This window comes from Anolis sagrei, chromosome 12 (assembly GCF_037176765.1).
Source record: "Anolis sagrei isolate rAnoSag1 chromosome 12, rAnoSag1.mat, whole genome shotgun sequence".
In the NCBI taxonomy this organism is placed as follows: domain Eukaryota; kingdom Metazoa; phylum Chordata; class Lepidosauria; order Squamata; family Dactyloidae; genus Anolis; species Anolis sagrei.
The window spans coordinates 3,648,310-3,673,926 of NC_090032.1; the positions used below are offsets into that span (position 1 = coordinate 3,648,310).

Sequence of the window (25,617 nt, forward strand, 5' to 3'; positions counted from 1 at the left end):
ACCTGGCAGAAGAAAATTGGACTGGGTGTCCTTTGGGGGTCTCTTCCCAAGGGGGGGAATCCTTTGTTGGGAAGTGTTTGCTGACCACGATTGTTTCCTGTCTGCTTTTTTGAGTGTTGTTACTTTTCATGGTTTCCTCCAGGCTAAATGGCCATCTTTTGGGAATGCTTTGATGGTGTCTTCCTGCCTGGCAGATGGGGGTAGGACTGGGTGGCCTTGGAGGTCTCTACCTAAGGGGGAATCCTTTGTTGGGAGGTGTTTGCTGACCATGATTGTTTCCTGTCTACTTTATTGACTGCCCTGATTTTGGAGTTTTTTTAATGGTTCCTTTTCATGGTTTCCTCCAGGCTAAATGGCCATCTTTTGGAAATGCTTTGATGGTGCCTTCCTGCCTGGCAGAAGAGGCATTTGGGGGACTTTTCCAACTCTAGGAGTCTTTCACAAGCCTACTTTTGACCAGCTTCTTGGTGAGTTCCTCTTGCAAAGCAGAGAGAGGAGGAACTGATCCAGGGAAAGGGGAAAGGCTGAGCTTGTTGGGTGGGGACTCCTCTGCTTCCCTCCCCATCTGGACTGGCCTTTCCCCCGCTTTGGCTCCTCTCCAAGGGCCAGTCCCCGCCTCCGGCATCTGCCTGCCTCCTCCCCCCTCCCCCCCCCCCCCCCCCCAGCCCGGCCCAGCCCATCCCTGGCGAAGGAAGGCCCTCTGCAGAGGCGGTGTCTTGGTCAGTCCTCTTTCCCTCTCTGCCAGGCATCGCTCGGGGCTGCTCCTCCACGTCCTCCTCCTCCTCCTCCTCGGTGAGTGCCTCTCCTCCCTCGCCGCCTCCTTCTAACGGGGAACCCTGGGATGCCCTGCTTTTGGGGAGCTCTCCAAACCCGTGCGTAAAAGCGCAAAAGAGCCTGTGCGCTTTTACGCACGGAGACCTCTCCCCTCTGGATCCCCTTCCCTGGACTCTTTCCCCGACTTTGCCCTTGGGGTTCTTCAGCAGGAAACAGAGAAAGGCAACGTTGGAGTTGAGTCGGGGGGAGATTTGGGTCTGGGGTCTCCTCTCTTTAAGTTGGGAGGCCAAATTGTAGGGAGGGCAAGAGGGATCCTGAGCCTCCAGTTGGGTGCAGCCTTTAGGCTGAGTCAGGAGAAAACTAGCTGGGACCTCATTCCAGATGATAGATAGAGAGATAGAGAGATAGAGAGAGAGAGAGAGAGAGACAGACAGACAGACAGACAGATAGATTAGGTAGGTAGGTAGGTAGATAGATACATAGATAGATAGATTAGACAGATAGATAGATTAGATAGATAGATAGATAGATAGGTAGGTAGATAGATAGGTAGATAGATAGGTAGGTAGATAGATAGGTAGATAGATAGGTAGGTAGGTAAATTGATAGATAGATAGATAGATAGATAGATAGATAGATAGATAGATAGATAGGTAAATAGATAGATAGATAGGTAAATAGATAGATAGGTAAATTGATAGATAGATAGATAGATAGATAGATAGATAGATAGATAGAAAGATAGAAAGATAGATAGAAAAATAGATAGAGAGTAGATGTGTGGGTGGATAGATAGATGGATGGATGGATAGATAGATAGATAGATAGGGAGGGAGAGAGAGATAGATTAGATGGATAGGTGGGTGAGTGGATGGATAGATAGATAGATAGATAGATAGATAGAAAAATAGATCGATCAATTGACAGATAGATATAAAAATAGATAGATAGTAAGAGAGAGAGAGATGAAGATAGATTAGATGGATGGGTGGGTGGGCAGATGGATGGATAGATAGATAGGGAGGGAGGGAGAGATAGATTAGATGGATAGATAGATAGTAAGAGAGAGAGAGAGATGAAGATAGATTAGATGGGTGGGTGGGTGGGTGGGTGATGGATAGATAGATAGATAGATAGATAGATAGATAAGAGACTGAAAGTGGAAGGAAGTGAGGAAGGAGGGAGAATGGATAGATAGATAGATAGATAGATAGATAGATAGATAGATAGATACAGAGATAGATACAGAGATAGATACAGAGATAGATAGATAATAATAAAACTTTATTTATATACCGCTCCATCTCCCTGAGAGATAGGAAGAGAGAGGAAGGGAGGGAGAGATAGATTAGATGGATGGATAGGTGGATGGATGGATAGATAGATAGATGGATGGATGGATGGATGGATAGATAGATAGGGAGGGAGGGAGAGATAGATTAGATGGATAGATAGATAGTAAGAGAAAGAGAGAGAGATGAAGATAGATTAGATGGGTGGGTGGGTGGATGGATGGATAGATAGATAGATAGATAGATAGATAGATAGATAGATAGATATCCAAAGTCCAAAGACAGACAGATAGATATCCAGAGCCGCCTTATCCTGAGCCAAGCCAATACTGGGTTTTGAGTTCTCCTCCCTCTTGAGGAACATCTACACAGTTGAATCAATGTAGTTTGATGCCACTTTGAACCACCACCGCTCAACCAATCCCAAGTGCTGTTGGCTCTATTTCAGAGGAAGGAAATGGCAAAACCACCTCCGAGTCTTGACATTTATAGGCTTGTCTTTTGTTAACAGAGAGCTTGAAGGCAAACCCAAATTGGGTAGGCCTCGGGCGTTTCATCCATTTGATGGAACGGCTCCATTTGGGGCTCCAAAACCTAGAATTGGGTGCCCATTTGGACCCACAACATGACTTGGCATATGATCCCAATGCTGGGGATTTACAAAAAACAGCCCTCCAATAAACTCCTTTTCTGCTTATGAATAAAAAATAGTGAGTTGTATGCTGTTTGCAACACAGGACAACAGTTGAAGGCGTCTCCGTTTTCCCAAATGGGTTTTCGGGCACTTGTGTGTTTCCCAAATGTGTTTTCAGGCACTTGTGTGTTTCCCAAATGGCTTTTCAGGCACTTGTGTGTTTCACAAATGGGTTTTCAGGGCACTTGTGTGTTTCCCAAATGGGTTTTTACACACTTGGGTTTTCAGGCACTTGGGTGTTTCCCAAATGGGTTTTTACACACTTGGGTTTTCAGGCACTTGGGTGTTTCCCAAATGGGTTTTTACACACTTGGGTTTTCAGGCACTTGGGTGTTTCCCAAATGGGTTTTTACACACTTGGGTTTTCAGCACTTGGGTGTTTCCCAAATGGGTTTTTACACACTTGGGTTTTCAGGCACTTGGGTGTTTCCCAAATGGGTTTTTACACACTTGGGTTTTCAGGCACTTGGGTGTTTCCCAAATGGGTTTTTACACACTTGGGTTTTCAGGCACTTGGGTGTTTCCCAAATGGGTTTTTACACACTTGGGTTTTCAGGCACTTGGGTGTTTCCCAAATGGGTTTTTACACACTTGGGTTTTCAGGCACTTGGGTGTTTCCCAAATGGGTTTTTACACACTTGGGTTTTCAGGCACTTGGGTGTTTCCCAAATGGGTTTTTACACACTTGGGTTTTCAGGCACTTGGGTGTTTCCCAAATGGGTTTTTACACACTTGGGTTTTCAGGCACTTGGGTGTTTCCCAAATGGGTTTTTACACACTTGGGTTTTCAGGCACTTGGGTGTTTCCCAAATGGGTTTTTACACACTTGGGTTTTCAGGCACTTGGGTGTTTCCCAAATGGGTTTTCAGGCACTTGTGTGTTTCAGAAATGTGTTTTCAGGTACTTGTGTGTTTCCCAAATGGGTTTTTAGGCACTTGTGTGTTTCACAAATGGGTTTTCAGGCACTTGTGTGTTTCCCAAATGGGTTTTCAGGCACTTGTGTGTTTCAGAAATGGGTTTCAGGCACTTGTGTGTTTCACAAATGGGTTTTCAGGCACTTGTGTGTTTCCCAAATGCGTTTTCAGGCAATTTTATGTTTCACAGATGGGTTTTCGGGCACTTGTGTGTTTCCCAAATGGGTTTTCAGGCACTTGTGTGTTTCAGAAATAGGTTTTCAGGGCACTTGGGTGTTTCCCAAATGGGTTTTCAGGCACTTGTGTGTTTCACAAATGGGTTTTTAGGCACTTGTGTGTTTCACAAATGGGTTTCCAGGGCACTTGTGTGTTTCACAAATGGGTTTTTGGGCACTTGTGTGTTTCAGAAATGGATTTTCAGGCACTTGGGTGTTTCACAAATGAGTTTTCGGGCACTTGTGTGTTTCTCAAATGGGTTCCCAGGGCACTTTCTTTCTGGCATTCCTGGTAACCGGTGGCATTAAACTGTCACATTGTCGTCGGCAGGAATAAATCCATCTCGCCGGCCAAGAACAGTTGGGGCATTGAGGAGAGGCAAGGGGAGCGGTCCCACCCGATTGACTCAGTAGGGAATGGCACACTGTGGCTTTCGGGAGCGCCACTCCCTTTCCCGGAACCGCAGGAATGAAGTCTTTTCTGCAGGACAGCTCCACCTTTCTGTCACCCACCCATGGATTGAAACAACACTCACATTTCCCCCCCCCCCCTTCCTTCCCAATACTTGGTGCCTCCGTTTATGTTATTTTCCCTATGTGTCTCAATGGAGAACATGATCTCTCATTGAGCAACATTGGCTCTCCGGGGGGAAAATAACCAAGCAAACAGAAAACAACTTTTTTCCCCTGCAGCTATACTAAATTGCAGTCCTGCTCAGTTCCTCATTCCCAAAAGGCTTATTTGCCAAAAATTGTGAAATATGGTCAAATGCTCTATGGAAAAAAACGGCCTTGGTGTTCATAAATCCAGCTTTTGAATTGAGAAGCTGGAGCTGACAGATGGGAGCTCACCCCAGCCCCCAGATTCGAACCAGCAACATTTCCGTCAGCACAAAGGTCTATCCCAGTGTTTCTCAACCTTCCTAATGCCGCGACCCCTTAATACAATTCTGCATGTTGTGTTGACCCCCCACGCATACAATTATTTTCGTTGCTACTGTAATTTTGCTAATTTTGTTATGAATCGTAATGTAAATATCTGTTATGCAGGATGTATTTTCATTCACTGGTTGAAATTTGGCTCAAATTTGAATACTGGTGGGGTTGTGCGTGGGGTGTGTGTGATTTTGTCATTTGGGAGTTCTAATTACTGGGATTTATAGTTTACTTACAATCAAAGAGTATTCTGAACTCCACCTACAATGGAACAGAACCAAACTTGGCACACAGAACTCCCATTTATTTATTATTTACCGCATTTGTATACCACCTTTCTCAGACAGAGGCGACCCATGACCAACAGAAAATACTAGAAGGGTTTGGTGGGCATTAATCTTGGGTTTGGGAGCTGTAGTTCACCTACATCCAGAGAGCACTATGGATTCAAACAATGATGGATCTGGACCAAACTTGGCACGAATATTCAATATGCCCAAATGTGAACACTGGTGGAGTTTGGAGAAAACAGACCTTGACATTTGGGAGTTAGTTGCTGGGATTTATAGTTCACCTACAATCAGAGAGCATTCCGAACTCCACCAATGATGGAATTGAAACAAACTTGGCCTCCAGAACTCCCATTTATTTATTATTTACTGCATTTGTATACTGCCTTTCTCAGCCAGAGGCAACCCATGACCAACAGATAATACTGGAAAGGTTTGGTGGGCATTGGCCTTGGGTTTGGGAGTTGTAGTTCACCTACAACCAGAGAGCACTGTGGACTTAAAGAATGATGGATTAGGACTACACTTAGCACAAATACTCAATATGCCCAAATGTGAACACTGGTGGAGTTTGGAGAAAATAGACCTTGACATTTGGGACTTGTAGTTGCTGGGATTTATAGTTCACCTACAATCAGAGAGCATTCCGAACTTCACCAGTGAGGGAATTGAAACAAACTTGGCACACAGAACTCCCATTTATTTATTATTTACCGCATTTGTATACCGCCTTTCTCAGCCAGAGGCGACCCATGACCAACAGAAAATACTGGAAAGGTTTGGTGGGCATTGACCTTGAGTTTTGGAGTTGTAGTTCACCTACAACCAGAGAGCACTGTGGACTTAAAGAATGATGGATTAGGACTACACTTAGCACAAATAATCAATATGCCCAAATGTGAACACTGGTGGAGTTTGGAGAAAATAGACCTTGACATTTGGGAGTTGTAGTTGCTGGGATTTATAGTTTACCTACAATCAGAGAGCATTCTGAATCCCACCAACGATAGAATTGGGCCAAACTTCCCACACTGAAACACCATGCCTTGAAGGAACATGTTGGCACCTCACATGCTCTCCTTCACACCAAACACGCCTGCTCTCCCCTCCCCACTTGGAGTCTGAGAAACAGCCCTCCCCTTGTCTGAGAGGCTGGCCAATCACAGCGGAGGAGAGATTTTGGTGGGGGGATTCACCCTCTGTTTCCAAAAAGGAAGAGAAGGACAGGCGGAGAGGTCTCCAACCTTCTCTGCCAAAAGGGTTCCTAAGACCATGAGAAATATGTGTTTTCTGATGGTCTTCCGCGACCCCTCTGAAACCCTCTCACAACCCTCCTAGGGATCGCGAACCCACAGATTGAGAAACGCTGCCTGATTACATATCATCCAAATCTTGATTCCTTTCAGGAGGGGAAACTACTGCTCCCAGGATCCCATAGCTTTAGGCACCGAATGCACCCACAGACTTATGTCTGGGTTAGCCTCCCTGTTCGATTGGCAAAGCAAGCTGGAGGCGAAACCAAAGCAAATTGGTTTGAGGCCAAGCAAATCTAGAGCCCAAAGCAACCATGCCGTGTTTTGTGCATGCAGTTCCAGGGAGTGGCATAGCGCTTGCACTGTGATTAAACCAGGAGTGAAACTTTACCTTGATAAGAATATATATATATATATATATATATATATATATATAGCCAGAAAGAAGATGATAGGATATTATTTGCATGTTTGCTTGGGTCAATCCAGCTGGAAAGGAAGCAAAGTCCATTGAACTCAGTTTGCAGAGATGTGGGTGAGTGCCTGCCTTGCCAGCCCCACTATTTCACTTCTTCTTTAACTGGCAGCAATGGGGAGGAATTCCTCTCCCCTTCCCATCGTGTCCTTATATCCTTCATTACGACCTAGATTAAAAGCATCAGTTACTTAAGATACACTTTCTCCTGTGATGCTTTCCCCCTCGGTCTGCAGAGGACACGAGCGGCAGCAGGCAAGGCAGGCAGCGGGCGAGGCCGACAGCGTTCTTCTCCTCCAATTGGCCCAACAGGCAAGGCTTTGGGGGAAACAGCATGTGGCAGTTCTCCATGAGCCACTTGACACGAAAAGCAGGCAAGGAAACGGTACCCTCTCCCTCTTGCTTTCGTGTCAAACTTTTTTTTTTTACCGGGGGGCACGTGACATGAAAAGAAGGCATGGAAATGGTAGCCTCTCCCTCTTGCTTTCGTGTCGAGCTTATTTTCGTACGGGGGGCATGTGACATGAAAAGCAGGCAAGGAAACGGTACCCTCTCCTGCTTGCTTTCGTGTCGAGCCTATTTATTTTACCGGGGGGGCACGTGACATGAAAAGCAGGCAAGGAAACGGTACCCTCTCCCACTTGCTTTCGTGTCGAGCTTATTTTCATACCAGGGATCACGTGACATGAAAAGCAGGCAAGGAAAACGTACCCTCTCCCGCTTGCTTTCGTGTCAAGCTTATTTTCATACCGCGGGTCACGTGCCGTGAAAAGCAGGCAAGGAAAAGGTACCCTCTCCTGCTTGCTTTTGTGTCAAGCTTATTTTCATACTGGGGGTCACGTGACATGAAAAGCATGTGAGAAAAAGGTACCCTCTCCCGCTTGCTTTCGTGTCGAGCTTATTTTTTTACCAGGGGGCACGTGACATGAAAAGCAGGTGAAGAAACGGTACCCTCTCCCGCTTGCTTTCGTGTCGAGCTTATGTTTTTTTACCGGGGGGCACATGACATGAAAAGCAGATGAGGAAACGGTACTCTCTCCCACTTGCTTTCGTGTCGAGCTTATTTTTTTACCGGGGGCACGTGACATGAAAAGCAGGCAAGGAAACGGTACCCTCTCCCACTTGCTTTTGTGTCAAGCTTATTTTCGTACCAGGAGTCCCATTTTATGCCCCCCAAAGGAAACGAAAGACCGAATGAAATGGGAGAAATGGATACCGCACACTATTCTACTGAAGAATGAATGCAGTTTGACCCCACTTGAACTGCCATGACTGAAGACTATGGAATCCTGGGATTTGTAGTTTGAGGAGGCCCCAGTCCTCTTGGGCAGCGAAGTAGTTTGTAAAACTACAACTTCCAAGATTCCGTAGTATCTAGTCAGGGCAGTTTCTGTGAAGTCAAACTGTATTCATTTACTACTATGTAGTTGCACGCCTAGGAAATGAAGCAGTCCCTGACTAAAGTTTGGAGGGATTGAAAGAGGACGTGAATAGATTTGGTGAGTTTTAGTGGCCTACTTAGACTGGCGTGGGAGCCCACATGTTTGGCGGGAACATCCCTTTTTTTCCAACAGATGACAGGAACCGTCATCCTGGTGAAAGTCCAATTCTCCGCCTTTCCTTCTTCCAGTTTTGGAGAGTAGGGTGGGGCTCGAAACTCTTGATTTCATGCCTGGCCATTTGGAAAGGCTGATTTATAATTACTCTGGAGAATTCCAAATGAACTCAGACAGAATAGAGCGGATTAGAGCAGAAAATGGGGGTGTCTCCTTTCCTCGCCCCCAGTTTGGCACTACTTTGACCACCATGCCTCAAATGATATAACATCATGGGAGCTGTAGTTTGGAGAGGTGCCAGCACTCTGCCAGAGAACGCTAGACTTTGTGCAACTCCATTGTGTTTTTGCAAATTTTGCAGAAATGCAGTGAATTGTGAAGATGTGTAACTGGGCGGAATTGGAGCCAAATGTCTGAATTTTGGCTGGCATTTATAGCTGAGCGCAAGGCTAAACAACCCAAAGGGATCACATCCCGTTTACTCTTGGAAGCAAGCTAAACATGTTCATCTTTGGTTCATACTTATATGGGAGACCGCCAGTGAATCCCAGAGATTGGTGGAGACATTTCAAAAAAATGAGCAGGCAAAAGGCTTGTGCTTTTGGGGTGAAATCTTGACCCGTTTCATGTCCTGGCTTTCAGTGGGGGCCTCAGTCCATTTCTTGGGAAACTCCTGAAATCGGGAGGGAGGTGTTATTGTTCTGGGGCGCCAAAATATCTGTTTTCTATCGGCCCATTATAGGGAGGGGGCTTCCCAGGCCCCCCTTCCCATCATTTTAGATATTTAAGCTGCTTTACTCTAGAAGAGGCGCTTGGTTGCAGGCAGGCGCCTGTGCTTTCTGGGCCTACATTCCACACGCACTCTGTTTTCAAGGCAAAGAGGCAAGTTCTCGTTCTTACTACAGAAGAAGCTATAGGCTGCAGGAAAGCAGACATGCTTTCTGGGCCTGCACGCCTCACACACCCTCTTTCCGAGGCAAGGAAGCAAGTTCTCACTCTTACTCTAGAGGAGGCACTAGGCTGCAGGAAGGCGCACGTGCTTTTTGGGCCCGCACGCCACACACGCACTTTCTGAGGCAAGGAGGCAAGTTCTTGTTCTTACTCTAGAAGAGGTGCTCGGTTGCAGGCAGGCACATGTGCTTTCTGGGCCTGCACACCACACACGCACTCTCTTTTCAAGGCAGGAGGCAAGTTCTTGTTCTTAATCTAGAAGAGGTGCTCGGTTGCAGGCAGGCGCATGTGCTTTCTGGGCCTGCACGCCACACACACACTCTCTTTCTGAGACAAGGAGGCAAGTTCTTCTTCTTACTCTAGAGAAGCTGCTCAGTTGCAGGCAGGCGCACGTGCTTTCTGGGCCTGCACACCACACACGCACTCTCTTTCCGAGGAAAGGAGGCAAGTTCTTGTTCTTACTCTAGACAAGGTGCTCGGTTGCAGGCAGGCGCACGTGGTTACTGGGCCTGCACACCACACACGCACTCTCTTTCCAAGGCAAGGAGGAAATTCTTGTTCTTACTCTAGAGGAGGTGCTCAGTTGCAGGCAGACGCATGTGCATTCTGGGCCTGCAAGCCACACACTCACTCTCTTTCCAAGACAAGGAGGCAAGTTCTTGTTCTTACTCTAGAAGACGTGCTCGGTTGCAGGCAGGCACATGTGCTTTCTGGCCCTGCATGCCACACACGCCCTCTCTTTCTGAGGTAAGGAGGCAAGTTTTTGTTCTTACTCTAGAGGAGGTGCTCAGTTGCAGGCAGGCACACGTGCTTTCTGGCCCTGCACGCCACACACGCACTCTCTTTCCGAGGCAAGGAGACAAGTTCTTGTTCTTACTCTAGAAGAGGTGCTCAGTTGCAGGCAGGCGCACGTACTTTCTGGGTCTGATGCCACACACGCACTCTTTCCAAGGCAAGGAGGAATGGAGCGCCACATGCTCACGAAAAGCAGGCAAGGAGCTGGGATTGGCTCCTGCTTGCTTTCATGTCGAGCTGATTTTCGTACCAGGAGGGGCCTTCCCGTTATGTGCTCCCGAAGGTAACGAAAGAACGGATGTACCAAAAGAAAATGTTTCCATGCACAACTCTAAAAACCACCTCTGAGCCACTCGCTGCCTAAGAAAGGTCATTGAAATTCATGGAGTGGGCATAAATCCAATGGGTGGGCCCAGCTTACTTGTCCGAACGCATCTCCCTCTATGTCCTGCCTCCAGATAAGATAATCCAGGGAGGCCCTGATCTCACTTCAGCCAGCATTGCAAGTACGTCTGGCTGGGACGAGAGGCAGGGCCTTCTCGGCTGTGGGCCCCGGCCTGTAAGAAGTAAGATCGGCTTTGTCCCTCCTATCGTTTAGGAAGAAATTGAAGTCATGGTTCTGGGAACAAGCTTTTGGACACCAGGCATAGATAGCACTTTGGATATGGAATTGACTGAATACCACATAAATTCCATCTGATCTTGGAACTTAAGTCCTGGCTTATATTTGGATGGGAGACCACCGGCACATACACACACACACATTTCAATACTATATCCTTTCTTATGAGCTTATTTGCATCAGCAGCAAACGACTAAAAAAACCCTCTTAGTTGCATTTGAAAGCTTTGCATCTGCTTATAAATCTTTCATGCTCCCTCTGCAGTGGCCTCATCATCCTTTCGCTGAGCTGTCTGCTCAACAAAAAACCACTCCCTGATCGGCAGAAGACTGGAAAAAATGTGTTAGTGCCCTATCTGTCTGATGAGTAATCTCATAGTATCAGGACATGGAGAGATTGACTTTAGAGGCAGTTGCAACGATGTTGTAAGCTAGCCTTGGGATCTCGTAATTCGCAGTGATTATGATACTATTGTCGCAATGGTAGATACCCCGATGCCACTGAAATCAGAGGAATTGGACCAAAGGACGGAGTCCTACAAGGAGTGATGCACGTCAAAATGTAATGTGCTCAAGGTCTCCATGGCCAAGCAGGGATTCGAACCGGGGGCTACATGACATGAAAAGCAGGCGAGGAAACAGCGCCCTCTCCCGCTTGCTTTCGTGTCTGGCTTATTTTTGTACCGGGGGCCACATGACACGAAATGCAGATGAGGAAACAGTACCCTCTCCCACTTGCTTTCGTGTCAAGCTTATTTTGATACCAGGGGCCACAGAACACGAAAAGCAGGCGAGGAAACGGTACCCTCTCCCGCTTGCTTTTGTGTCTAGCTTATTTTCGTACCAGGGGCCACATGACATGAAAAGCAAGTGAGAAAACAGTACCCTCTCCTGCTTGCTTTCGTGTCGAGCGTATTTTTGTACCGGGGGCCACATGACACAAAAAGCAAGCGAGGAAACGGTACTCTCTCCCACTTGCTTTTGTGTCGAGCTTATTTTCCTACTGGGGGACACATGACACGAAAAGCAAGTGAGGAAACGGTACCCTCTCCTGCTTGCTTTCGTGTTGAGCTTATGTTCATACCAGGGGCCACATGACACGAAAAGCAAGCGAGGAAACAGTACCCTCTCCCACTTGCTTTTGTGTCTAGCTTATTTTCGTACCAGGGGCCACATGACATGAAAAGCAAGTGAGAAAACAGTACCCTCTCCTGCTTGCTTTCGTGTCTAGCTTATTTTTGTACCGAGGGCCACATGACACGAAAAGCAAGTGAGGAAACAGTACCATCTCCCGCTTGTTTTCGTGTCTAGCTTATTTTCCTACCGGGAGCCACACAACATGAAAAGCAAGCGAGGAAACAGTACCTTCTCCTGCTTGCTTTCGTGTCGAGCTTATTTTCATACCGGGGGCCACATGACACGAAAAGCAAGTGAGGAAACGGTACCCTCTCCTGCTTGCTTTCGGGTGGAACTTATTTTCATACTGGGGGCCACATGACATGAAAAACAGGAGAGGGAACAGTACCCTCTCCCGCTTGCTTTCGTGTCCAGAGTCCTCATCCAATGTTCAAACTGTGACATGATGCTGCCTCATGTGCCTTTGAGTCATCAGTCGATTTCAGAGTTTCCCTCAGCATGCAATACTCATGCCATTGTCTTGCTATAAGATAGAGCCTACGGCACTCGGTATTCCTTGGTGGTCTCTCTTTTGCTTCATGAGCAGGACTTAATTAGCCTTGATTAGAGGGAAGGGAGCCGGGCCTGCAGTGGAGCTTTTCCGTTGCAAAGCCAACTACAAAAGCAAACTTCCGAGCCGTTGCAGAATACGGAGCTTCGGTAGCGTTAAGCCTTTGATTCTCTCTGACCCACTCTCCTCCAACGCGCATGCTTTCGGGAACGGTTCTGCACACTCATTCCCCAAGTCTGCTTTCTCCCCCTTCGCATTAGAAAATGCCAGCCGAGCCAGGGCCGCACCCATCCCTCCGCGTTGGGACTGTGCACTGTGTGCAGCTCTGCCGCCGAGAAGGGGAGGAAGCCCGCAAAGGTTGCCAAGAGCTCTTAAACACTGTTGATTCACCATCGGGAAGATTAGCAAGAGCGGATCACGCTTGCCTCCCTCCCCAGCCCTATCAAAAGTGGGAACACCCAAGAGGCAACGGTTGGCACTGTGAGGATCCTTCTGCGGAGACCAAATTCCTTCCTAGCTTGCAAGGATTTTGTGTTCCTCGTGCTTGGAAGACTCCCTCGCTTGCTCCGTGAGAACATTCGATTGGAAGCCGTCAAGGGATTCAGAGCCAAAATGGGCCCGTGGGGTGGCTTGCAAATGTTCATTTCCCTGCCTCTCAGACTAATCATCATCATCATATCTATATCTATATAGATAATAAAAGTGAATGTTTGTATGTATGTATGTATGTATGCGGAGGGCGGACGTACGGCAGCTTTCTGATTGGCTCTCACTTTCACAGGCCACAGAGACTTGCACGAGTGACAGACTTGGACCAAACTTAGCACACATAACCCCGATGATGCATTTTACGTCGGTGCGGTTTGGGAGTGGACAGACAACAGATGATGGGATTTGTAGTACTTTCAAACCCTTCAGTTCCCACAACAAAGACCGATAAAGACCGAACTTGGGACACAGAGCCTCCATGACCCACTCTACGCCCTACTGGAGGGTGGACCATGGATGATGGGACTTGAAGTACCTCCACTCGCTTGCCGAGACTGCTGCGATCCTCATCCAATGACTGATCAAGACCAAATTTGGCAAACATAACCCCCATGACCCCCTTTATGTGCCCCCAAGGTTTGGGGAGGCTCGACAATGGATGGGATTTGTAGTACTTTCCAACCCTTCGATACCCACAGACTACTGTGGCCCCCAACAAAGACCGATAAAGACCAAACTTGGCACACAGAGCCTCCATGACCTACTCTACGCCCTACTGGAGGGTGGACCATGGATGATGGAACTTGAAGTACCTCCACTCGCTTGCCGAGACTGCTGCGATCCTCATCCAATGACTGATCAAGACCAAACTTGGCAAACATACCCCCTTTATGTGCCCCCGAGGTTTGGGGGAGGCTGGACAAAGGATGGGATTTATAGTACTTTCCAACCCTTCGATTCCCACAGAACACTGTGACCCCCAACAAAGACCGATAAAGACCAAACTTGGCACACAGAGCCCCATGACCCACTCTACATTCTGGTGCACTTTCGAGAAGGACAGACCATGGGTGATGGGACTTCAGGTACCTCCACTCCCTACCCAAGACTGCTTCACCCCTCATTAATGACTGATCAAGACCAAACTTGGCACACAGAGCCCCCATGACCCACTCTACATCCCGGTGCTGTTTGGAGGAGGATGGACCACAGATGATGGGACTCGCAGTACCTTCACTAACTTCCTGAGACCACTGCGAGCCATATAAATAACTGATAAAGACCAAACTTGATAGACAATGTCTATCTCAAATAACCTGGGCAGCACCGGGTCCCCAATCTAGTATATAAATAAAAATGTAATGTTAGTTTGTGGGATTAACATAACTCAAAAACCACTGGACGAATAGACACCCAATTTGGACACAATACACCTATCAGGCCAACAAGTGACCATCTTCTCTCCTTGATGAAGAGTGAATGGCAGTTGAAACATGAAGAGAAAGTCTCTCATGAGCCATTGGGTTGAGGCACAATACGTAGCTGCTCTTCCCTCCTTGAAGAAGAGTAATGGGAGTTGGAGCATGGAAACAAGGTCTCTCATGATCCATTGGGTTGAGGAACAATGCGTGGCTGCTCTTATCTCCCTCAGAGGAAGAATGAATGCAGTTAGATCATGAGCCACTGGGTAAAGGCACAATACGTGGATGCTCTTCTCTTCTTGAAGAAGAGTTAATGGGAGTTGGAGCATGGAGAGAAGGTCTCTTATGAGCCATTGAGTTGAGGCACAATACATAGCTGCTCTTCCCACTTTGAAGAAGAGTTAATGGGAGCTGGAGCATGGAGACAAGGTCTCTTAAGAGCCATAGGGTTGAGGCACAATACATGGCTGCTCTTCGCTCCCTCAGAGGAAGAATGAATGCAGTTGGATCATGAACCATTGAGTAAAGGCACAATACATGGCTGCTCTTCTCTCCCTCAGAGGATGAACGCAGTTGGATCATGAGCCATTGGGTAAAGGCACAATACGTGGATGCTCTTCTCTTCTTGAAGAAGAGTTAATGGGAGTTGAAGCATGGAGAGAAGGTCTCTTATGAGGCACAATATGTGGCTGCTCTTCTCTCCTTGATGAAGAGTGAATGGCAGTTGAAACATGAAGAGAAAGTCTCTCGTGATCCATTGGGTTGAGGCACAATATGTGGCTGCTCTTTTCTCCTTGAAGAAGAGTAATGAGAATTGGAGCATGGAGAGAAGGTCTCTTTTGAGCCATTGGGTTGAGACACAATACATGGCTGCTCTTCTCTCCCTCAGAGGAAGAATTAGTGGCATTTGGATCATGAGTCTTTGGGTGAAGGCACAATACATGGATGCTCTTCTCTTCTTGAAGAAGAGTTAATGGGAGTTGGAGCATGGAGAGAGTGTCTCTTATGAGGCACAATACGTGGCTGCTCTTCTCTCCCTCAGAAGCCAGAGCAATGGTGGTCGGAGCATGGAGAGAAGGTCTACCACCACGCAGAGATATCTTTAGGAACTATTAATCCTCAGCTAGATGACCCTTGTAGTCTTTCCTTCCTTCTCTCCTTTGTGCTCTGTACGTCAACCTCTTTGCTTCCTTCCTGACTGTTGAGCTACTTCCCCTTCATCTTGATATGAGTTTTCTCCATGTGACTCATCGATGGGGCCCACAGACTATCTCCAGTTCTCAAACCATTAGTTACCAGTCTGAGGAGACACTCATATCAGGACCATTGAGCATGTCCAGGAACCCACCAGTAAATTCTATGGGCATTTTAGGAATGTAGGATTCCTTCCAGAAGCTTCCACATGCCATGGAGAGCTCAGCAAGTTACGAACAGTCTAGTCGGCTTGCTGCCAGCAACCAGGAGTTGTACAGCTTCGTGGAACCGCACCCTCGGGCGTCGGCATGCCCAGTTAATGTTCACCCCAATTGGAATCACTCCCGTTGCCTCTTTTGCCCTGCGCCGAAATCTGCTACTCGAAAAAGAGGTGGAAAGTTCAGCTTGCGAGATGAATCATTCCTTGTGTCCCCGAGCGAGAAGGAAAGGAGGGAGGGAAGATGATAGAAAGAGGGATAGAAATCTGAGTAGATCCAAAAACTCTTAGAACTTCAGCATTTGGAAGTTGTGTAGTGTAATGTGGAGATCACATCCAGTCCTGGAAGTTTCGGCACGTTCTCTATGAGTGTCGCTTGGACCTCTCATTCAAAAACAATGTCCATCTTGGAGAATCACTTGGACTCTAGTTTCTCCACAGTGTCCACCTTGAAGTGTCAACTGCGCTTCTAGTTCATGAGGAGTTTCATTCCGCTGCAGGGTCCATCATGGAGAGTTGCCTGGACTTCTAGCTTGGCCAGAAGGTACATCTTAGAGAGTCTCCTAGACTTCTCATTTGATTGCAGAGTCCATCATGGGGAGTTGCCTGGACTTCTAGCTTGGCCAGAAGTTTCATCTTGGAGAATCTCCTGGACTTCTCATTTGACTGCAAGGTCCATCATGAGGAGTTGCCTGGACTTCTAGCTTGGCTAGAAGGTTCATCTTGTAGAGTCTCCTGGACTTCTCATTTGACTGCAAAGTCCATCATGAGGGGTTGCCTGGACTTCTTTTTTGGCCAGAAGTTCATCTTGGGGAGTCTCCTGGACTTCTCGTTTGACTGCAAGGTCCATCATGGAGAGCCACTTGGAGATCTAGTTCAGCCATAGAGTCCATTTTGAGTCACCTGGATTTCAGATGCAGTGTCCCTCTTGGGTGGTCATCTGATATTCTAGTTCGGTCACAAGGGAATCATCTGGATTTCTCATTTGGCTACAGAGTCTGCCTTGGGAAGTCACTTGGATTTCTCATTTGGTCACAAGGTCCATTTTGGAGAGTCACTTGGGCTCTAGATTCTCCACGGTGTCCATCTTGAAGTGTCAACTGCGCTTCTAGTTCATGGAGAGTTTCATTCAGCTACAGGGTTCATCATGGGGAGTTGCCCTGACTTCTCATTTGACCAGAAAGTTCATCTTGGGGAGTCTCCTGGACTTCTCGTGTGACAGTGGGGTCTATCATGGGGAGCCACCTGGAGATCTAGTTCAGCCATAAGGTCCATCTTGAGTTACCTGGACTTCAGCTTCAGGGTCCCATCTTGGATGGTCATCTGGTATTCTAGTTCGGTCACAAGGGAATCATCTGGATTTCTCATTTAGCTACAGAGTCTGCCTTAGGAAGTCATTTGGATTTCTCATTTGGTCACAAGGTCCATTTTGGAGAGTCACTTGGGCTCTAGATCCTCCATGGTGTCCACCTTGAAGTGTCAACTGTGCTTCTAGTTCATGGGGAGTTTCATTCAGCTGCAGAGTCCAACATGGGAAATTGCCCAGACTTCTCGTTTGGCCAGAAGGTTCATCTTGGGGAGTCTCCTGGACTTCTCGTTTGACTGCAGGGTCCATCATGGGGAGCCACCTGGAGATCTAGTTCAGCCATAGGGTCCATCTTAAGTTACCTGGACTTCAGCTCCAGGGTCTCTCTTCGGTGGTCATCTGGTATTTTAGTTCGGTCACAAGGGAATCATCTGGATTTCTCATTTGGTTACAGAGTCTGCCTTGGGAAGTCACTTGGACTTCTTTTTTGGTCACAAAGTCCATCTTAGAGAGTAGAGTTGTGTGCGGAATTGGTTTTTTTCATTTCGTCCATTTTTTTTGGCACCTTCGGTACTTCGGGAGCTCGTAACAATAAGGGTTCTCCCGGTACAAAAACCCACCCGACACGAAAGCAAGTGGGAGCTGATCTCAGCTCCATCTTTACTTTTCTGCATCATAATTTTTGTTATTAATCCCCTAGTAAACAAAAAGAAAACCCTCATGTCCTGAAAACTACTCTCCTCTTCCAAGAGGTCATCACTCTTCTTTACCTCCTTAAAATGCCTTGGAAAGAGTGCATGGCTGCTGCTGTAGTGCAGCCTGGGAGAGAAAACATGTTCACCTTCCTGCAGCCGAATGCCTCCTCTAGAGTAAGAAACAGAGAACTTGCCTCCTGGCCTTGGAAATAATGTATATGGCGTGCAGGTCTGGGAGAGAAAGTGCTCATCTGTCTGCAGCTGAGCACCTCTCCATCCATCGTGAGGCATCACCTGGACTTCTAGTTCTCCATCTTGTAGAATTGTTAGGATGTCCAGTTCCGCTACAGGGTCTTCCTTGGGGAGTCTGCCTAGACTTCTAGCTTCTCAACTGTTTGGTGGTCATGTTCTTTGCCAGCTAAGTCTTAGGAGAGGGATAGTGCTTGAGGAGGTGGATGGGGAAGATGGGCATTCCTTTGGCAAGGATCTCCCAGGGATTGCGGCCAACTCCATCTGCCCCAAGCGGAGACCTCTCCAGATAGGAACCAGATGGTGCGCCTAGTTTGCGCACAAAGGCCCTCAGATCAAAGGCAATTGCAGGCAGCGGTGGGGTTATGGAAAGAATGTGGAAAGAGGGAGGAAAAACATATTTGAAAAAGGAGCACTTTAGAGCAGGAAACTCATGCAAGCTCCAAAACAAAAAAAGGAAAACGTACTCTTATTCCATCTTCGGATAGGACTCACAATACTCAACGTCTCTTTCACTTTTCAGGTACAAACCGGATCCAGACCACCGCACCAAGATGCCGTCCCAGTTAGAACACGCCATGGAAACAGTCATGCTGACGTTTCATAAATTTGCAGGAGACAAAAACTACCTAACCAAAGAAGACCTGCGGCAACTGATGGAGAAGGAGGTCCCGGGCTATATGGAGGTGAGACTGTCTCGCAAATGGGGTTTAGATGATTCGGAATGGAGATAAAATGCAAGCTAAGTTCTCGAACGGTTTGTCATTGGTTGCAAGCAAGAGTCTCCAAACTATCTTCAAGGGATGTCCCACCTAGATGTTCCTCTGCTCCATCCTCCACAGGTTGAGCAATTTTTATTTTTGAGAGAAGACTGAGGCAAAGAAGGTGTTGAACAGCTTTGCCTTTCCTCTGTTCTCTCTTATCCTCTTGTGCTTCCTTTTGCTATGGAAGCCTGGCACTCTATCTATCTATCTATCTATCTATCTATCTATCTATCTATCCATTAGTACCTAGAATGGAGCCAGACTTGATTACTACATCTCCATAGCAAAAGGAAGCACAAGAAGATGATATGGATGGTGGGGTATTGCTAAGAGAGGACAGAGGAAAGGCTGCTTATAACAAAACACCTCACACTGTTCACCAAATATATAATAACACAGCGAGCATAATAGAGAAGAGAAAATTTTAAATTAATTTATTTCTAGACGGGGAAATATATATAATAAAATAAATCCCAACGCTGCTCAGACTAAAATTATGAAGCTCACAAAAGGTAGAGGGAGTATGGTTGTTGAACCAACTGTATATGTTAAAAGCTAGGAACTGGGAAACACTAGAATTGAGAGACTTAAAATGATTCTTCAAAAGATTTCTGCTGCCACCATTCCTATACTAATCAGTCTGAGGTAATATTGAGAGTTTGTTCAGTAACACTCACTGTGCCACTATAGTTTTTTAGAGACTGCTGTGTAGCTGACTTTAGCAATTTGCTTTGACCACAAAGGTATTCACACTGAGGCTGGTATAAGTTGATAAAAATAACAAGAACGTTTATTGAACAGGCTTGAATATTTCAGGTACAAATGCTTAATGGTTTCAGTAAAATACTGGTATAAAAAGCTTGTGGCTGCGTTAGGGTAGACGGGGAAATATATATAATAATATAAATCCCAATTCTGCTCAGACTAAAATTATGAAACTCACAAAAGGTAGAGGGAGTTATGGTTGTTGAACCAACTGTATATGTTAAAAGCTAGGAACTGGGAACCACTAGAACTGAGAGACTTAAAATGATTCTTCAAGAGAATTCCGCTGCCACCATTCCTATACTAATCAGGCTGAGGTAATATTGAGAGTTTGTTCAGTAACACTCACTGTGCCACTATAGTTTCTTAGAGACTGCTGTGAAGCTGACTTTAGTAATTTGCTATGACCACAAAGGTATTCACACTGAGGCTGGTATAAGTTGATAAAAATAACAAGAACGTTTATTGAACAGGCTTGAACAATTCAGGTACAAATGCTTAATGGTTTCAGTAAAATACTGGCATAAAAAGCTTGTGGTTGCGTTAGAGTAAAGATCTTAAAAACTTCTGGGTTACAAGTCTTCAAAGTTCCACCACAGAAAATTACTTCAGGAAATGAATCTCTGAAAGTAACTCCCAAAAATGCCCCTTAGGAATCTAGCCAAAAACCCTGAACTAGACTTCCTTAGGAATTGAACAGACTACTAACGGGGTACTGCTCCACACAGTATTCTAGCTATGTTCTCAATAGCTACTCTGAATACTTCACAAAAGACTGACCCAATCTTCTTCACTAAACCCAAACTCGTTCTCACTAACACCAACACTTCTCTCTAACAGTTCCCAACTCCAACTGACTAAAATCTTCCTAACCAATCCTAGCCTTCTAACTTTCCCTCCAAGACTTGAACACGCCCCTTCAAGGCAAACCTAAACTAAGATGGCTTCTCCCTGTCTCCCTTCTCTAAAATGGATGCCGTGGCTTCGCCAGGCCCACTCCCTTAAGGTATCAGGCAGGTAGCGAAGGTAAGGGATTCGTTACACTGCTCAACACCTTCTTTGCCTCAGTCTTCTCTCAAAAAATAAACATAACTTAGTGAACCCCCTAATGGGAGATAGTGGCGGGGTATAAATAAAGTTTATTATTATAAGAAGCTAAGTATATAATGTCATATTATTATTATTTGTGCTTCCCGTTCAGAACCGGAAAGACCCCATGGCCATCGATCGTATCATGAAGAACTTGGAAGAGTGTCGGGACGGAAAAATCACCTTCGAGGGGTACCTCTCCCTGTTCGCCGGGCTCACCAACGGCTGCAACGAGTATTATGTGAAGAAGATGAAGCCCACGGGGAAGAAGTATTGAAGCGAAAGGAGATTCCTTCCTCCCGCGGAGTTGAGGGTGTGCCAGTTTTGCCCCTAAGGAGTCTTCCAGTCTTCTGGATCCTACTGGAACCAAGCCTGCTTGAGCTTCAAAGTGCCACATCCCTGTTTCCGGCCTAACAATCGAGAAATGACCAAATCCTTAACGAAACCTCGTCCTCGGCCCTTTTCCCAGAATCCTTTCCCCCAAAATGTTAGCGACCCCCAAACTATTCCCATTGCTGGTGCTGGCTTGTTTTATTTTCCCCCGCATGTTCTTAATTGTGAAATAAAACATTTTTGTTTGTTTGTTTCCTACTACGTAGCATTTGTTTTCCTGGAACAAGAATGCTAGAGTTGGAAGAAACCACAAGGGCGATCCATGCATTTGGAGTAGCCAGATATTCCTCTTTACCTATACAATGCTGCATTTCCCCTATTGGTCATATTGTAATATCCTTGGATGTGTCTCATCTGATCCTGGAGACTTGAGTTCATTTAGATTAGCCAGATATTCCTGCACTGTCCCTTTTCCTGTACTGTCCTGCCTTTCTCCATCTTCTGCTCCATCCTCCCCAGGTTGAGCAATGCTTATTTTTTGAGAGAAGACCGAGGCAAAGAAGGTGTTGAGTAGCTTTGCCTTTCCTCTGTCCTCTCTTAGCATTTCTCCACTATCTGGAAGCTGTGCTCGACGCTGGCCTTGGGGGGGGGGGCACTATTGTTCCATTTTCCATGCTGAGGAGCTTGTCCATGGACACCTTCCTGATCGAATTGCCGGTGTGTCTTCAAGGTGGTACCAAAGTGGTACCTATTCATCTACTCACATTACTGTTTACAAACAGCTAAGTAAGCAGAAGCTGATGGGAAGAGAGGTACAGGCTTCGTTCACACCAAAGCTTCTCATACCAGGCCTGGGGCCTTTCTCCCACTGTGGCCTTCCCACACTGAGACTTCTCACACTGAGACAAACTAACACTGAGGCCTACTAAGCTACAGGCACTCTGAGGACTTTCTCCCACTGAGGCCTTTCCAAACTGAGACCTCTCACAGACTGTCACCTCTCTCACACTGAGGCAAACTAACACTGAGGCAAACTAACACTGAGGTGAACTAACACTGAGGCCTACTAAGCTACAGGCACTCTGAGGCCTTTCTCCCACTGAGGCCTTCCCACACTGAGACCTCTCACAGACTGTCACCTCTCTCAGACTGAGGCAAACTAACACTGAGGCAAACTAACACTGAGGCGAACTAACACTTAAGCCTACTAAGCTACAGGCACTCTGAGGACTTTCTCCCACTGAGGCCTTTCCACATTGAGACCTCTCACAGACTGTCGCCTCTCTCACACTGAGGCAAACTAACACTGAGGCGAACTAACACTGAGGTGAACTAACACAGGCCTACTAAGCTACAGGCACTCTGAGACCTTTCTCCCACTGAGGCCTTTCCACACTGAGACCTTTCACAGACTAACGCATCTCTCATACTGAGGCAAACTAACACTGAAACCTACTAAGCTACAGGCACTCTGAGGCCTTTCTCCCACTGAGGCCTTCCACAGACTTATGCCTCTCTCACACTTAGGCGAACTAACACAGAGGCCTACTAAGCTACAGACACTCTGAGGCCTTTCTCCCACTGAGGCCTTCCCACATTGAGACCTCTAACAGACTGATGCCTCTCTCACACTGAGGTGAACTAACACTGAGGCCTACTAAGCTACAGACACTCTGAGGCCTTTCTCCCACTGAGGCCTTCCCACATTGAGACCTCTAACAGACTGATGCCTCTCTCATACTGAGGCAAACTAACACTGAAACCTACTAAGCTACAGGCACTCTGAGGCCTTTCTCCCACTGAGGCCTCCCACAGACTTATGCCTCTCTCACACTTAGGCAAACTAACACTGAGGCCTACTAAGCTACAGACACTGTGGGGCCTTTCTCCCACTGAGGCCTTCCCACATTGAGACCCCTACAGACTGATGCCTCTCACACTGAGATGAACTAACACTGAGGCAAACTAACACTGGGGCCTACTAAGCTACAGGCACTCTGAGACCTTTCTCCCACTGAGGCCTTCCCACACTGAGACCTCTTACAGACTGAGGCAATCACATTACTTTTTACAAACTGCCAAGTAAGCAGAAGCTAGGGCTGATGGGAACAGAAGTACAGGCTTCCTTCACACCAAAGCTTCTCACACCAGGCCTTCCTCACTCTGAGGCCTTCCCACACTGAGACCTCTTACAGACTGAGGCAATCACATTACTGTTTACAAACTGCTAAGTAATCAGAAGCTAGGACTGATGGGAACAGAAGTACAGGCTTCCTTCACACCGAAGCTTCCCACACCAGTTCTTCCTCACTCTGAGGTTTTTCTCCCACTGAGGCCTTCCCAAACTGAGACCTCTTACAGACTGAGGCAATCACATTACTGTTTACAAACTGCCAAGTAAGCAGAAGCTAGGGCTGATGGGAACAGAAGTACAGGCTTCCTTCACACCGAAGCTTCTCACACCAGGCCTTCCTCACTCTGAGGCCTTTCTCCCACTAAGGCCTTCCCAAACTGAGACCTCTCACAGACTGAGGCAACCACATTACTGTTTACAAACCGCTAAGTAAGCAGGAGCTAGGGCTGATGGGAACAGAGGTACAGGCTTCCTTCACACCAAAGCTTCTCACACCAGGCCTTCCTCACTCTGAGGCCTTTCTCCCACTGAGACCTTCCCACACTGAGACCTCTCACAGATTGTGGCAATCACATTACTGTTTACAAACCGCTAAGTAAGCAGGAGCTAGGGCTGATGGGAACAGAGGTACAGGCTTCCTTCACACCGAAGCTTCTCACATCAGGCCTTCCTCACTCTGAGGCCTTTCTCTCACTGAGGCCTTCCCACACTGAGACCTCTCACAGACTGAGGCAATCACATTACTCTTTTACAAAGCTTCTCACACCAGGCCTTCCTCACTCTGAGGCCTTTCTCCACTGATGCCTTCAACACACTGAGACCTCTCACAGACTGAGGCAAACTAACACTGAGGCCTACAAAGCTACAGGCACAGCTGCTTATATTGAACTACAGCTTTCGCTGAGTTATTGCATCCATTTAACCCTTTCAGTGCTTAACTCAAATCTTTGTAATTAAAAATACTTAATTAATGTTTAATATTTCCGACAGCCATCTGCTTGCTTTCTCCCCTTGATTGCAAAACATTGGACTTTTTGCAGCAACGGAGGACAAAAGGGGGAAAGCGGGAGGAAGGGAGGGAAAACGGGACATTTTAATAGCAGTTTGGAACATGGGACAGCAAAGGATTAACTGGGATTAATTGGAGTATTTGGAGGATTAGACAAAGTCGCCAGTTTGGGATTGGGTCATTGACACAACGTCCAGGAACACAGGAATGCAAAAGACACACACATTCCTCTCTTGATCTCAGGCCAAAGGAATGTTATCCTGGAATGGAAAGAAAGAGAAACCGAGCCGGGAGGTGTAGTTTACATACAACAAGGTAACCGTCATCTTGGAGGCACTATAGCTCCCAAGATCCCAGTGTGGGGAGGAAACCCACTTCCGGTTCTGCTCCACGTTGGCTGGGGAAGTGCCCAGTTGTGAACATGGGTGTGTACTTGTGAGTGTGCGTTGTCGCCGACGGATTTGGTTTGTGGTTCCGTCACCAAGGCAACCTCCAATATTTTTGGCAAAACACTCTGTGCTGCAACCGCAAGGGTGAGTCATGCCAACGGCGGCCAAGAAAAAGCAGGGCTGGGTGTGAGTCCAAGGGTGCATCTGCACTGCGGAATTAAAGCGGTTTGGCACCACTTAGCTGCCACTATTACCAATATTATTGACGTTATCGATCACTACAGCCACCTACAGAGCCAATGCCAAGACCCTAGACTTGGAAGTCAATCATACTCAGACACCAGTGATCACTGATGATGAGTATTATTATACTAGTTTGGGTCCAAAATGCATATGGTTGTGGGTGAACTACAACTCCCATCATCCCCCAACTGCGACAACGATGGGACCACAGCAAACTACAAATCCCAGTGGCCCAAAGAATTGGAAGTGGTGCCAAAAAGTGAATCACCAGCATGATTCAGCAGAAGGTCCTTGCAGAACTACAACTCTCAGGATACCTTAGGGAAACTACAGATCCCAGGATCCCTAAGCAATGAGCCAGAGCAATTGGAAATTATACCAAAACACGCCTTTATTGCACTGTTGCAGTAGGGTGAGTCGCTGTCATGATTCAGCAGAGAAGCCCTTGCAGAACTACAACTCCCAGGATACCTTAGGCAAACTACAAGTCCCAGGGTCCCGAAGCAATGAGCCATAGCAATTGGAAGTGATGCCAAAACATTCCTTTGTTGCACCGTTGCTGTGGGGTGAATCGCTGTCATGATTCAGCAGAGAAGCCCTTGCAGAAGTACGACTCCCAGGATACCTTAGGCAAACGACGAATCCCAGGGTCCCGAAGCAATTGGAAGTGGTGCCAAAACATGCCTTTGTTGCACTGTCGCAGTGTGGTGAGTCACTGTTATGATTCAGTGGAGAAGGCCTTGCGAAACTACAACTCCCAGGATACCTTAGGCAAACTACAAATCCCAGTGGCCCTCAGCATGGAGCCACAGCAATTGGAAGTAAAGCCAAAACATGCCTTCATTGCTCCGCTACAGTGCGGTGACT

General features: G+C 46.9%; 1 protein-coding gene across 1 annotated transcript; it reads left to right on the plus strand.

Moving 5' to 3' along the window:
* The first annotated feature begins 666 nt into the window (after positions 1-666).
* Positions 667-21,233, plus strand: S100A10 (S100 calcium binding protein A10). The gene is made up of 3 exons (XM_060758107.2): positions 667-792; positions 18,548-18,710; positions 20,755-21,233. Exons 2-3 carry the CDS (start codon positions 18,579-18,581, stop codon positions 20,917-20,919), a joined length of 297 nt encoding a protein of 98 aa, XP_060614090.1. The 5' UTR covers positions 667-792; positions 18,548-18,578; the 3' UTR covers positions 20,920-21,233.
* The last annotated feature ends 4,384 nt before the right edge of the window (positions 21,234-25,617 follow it).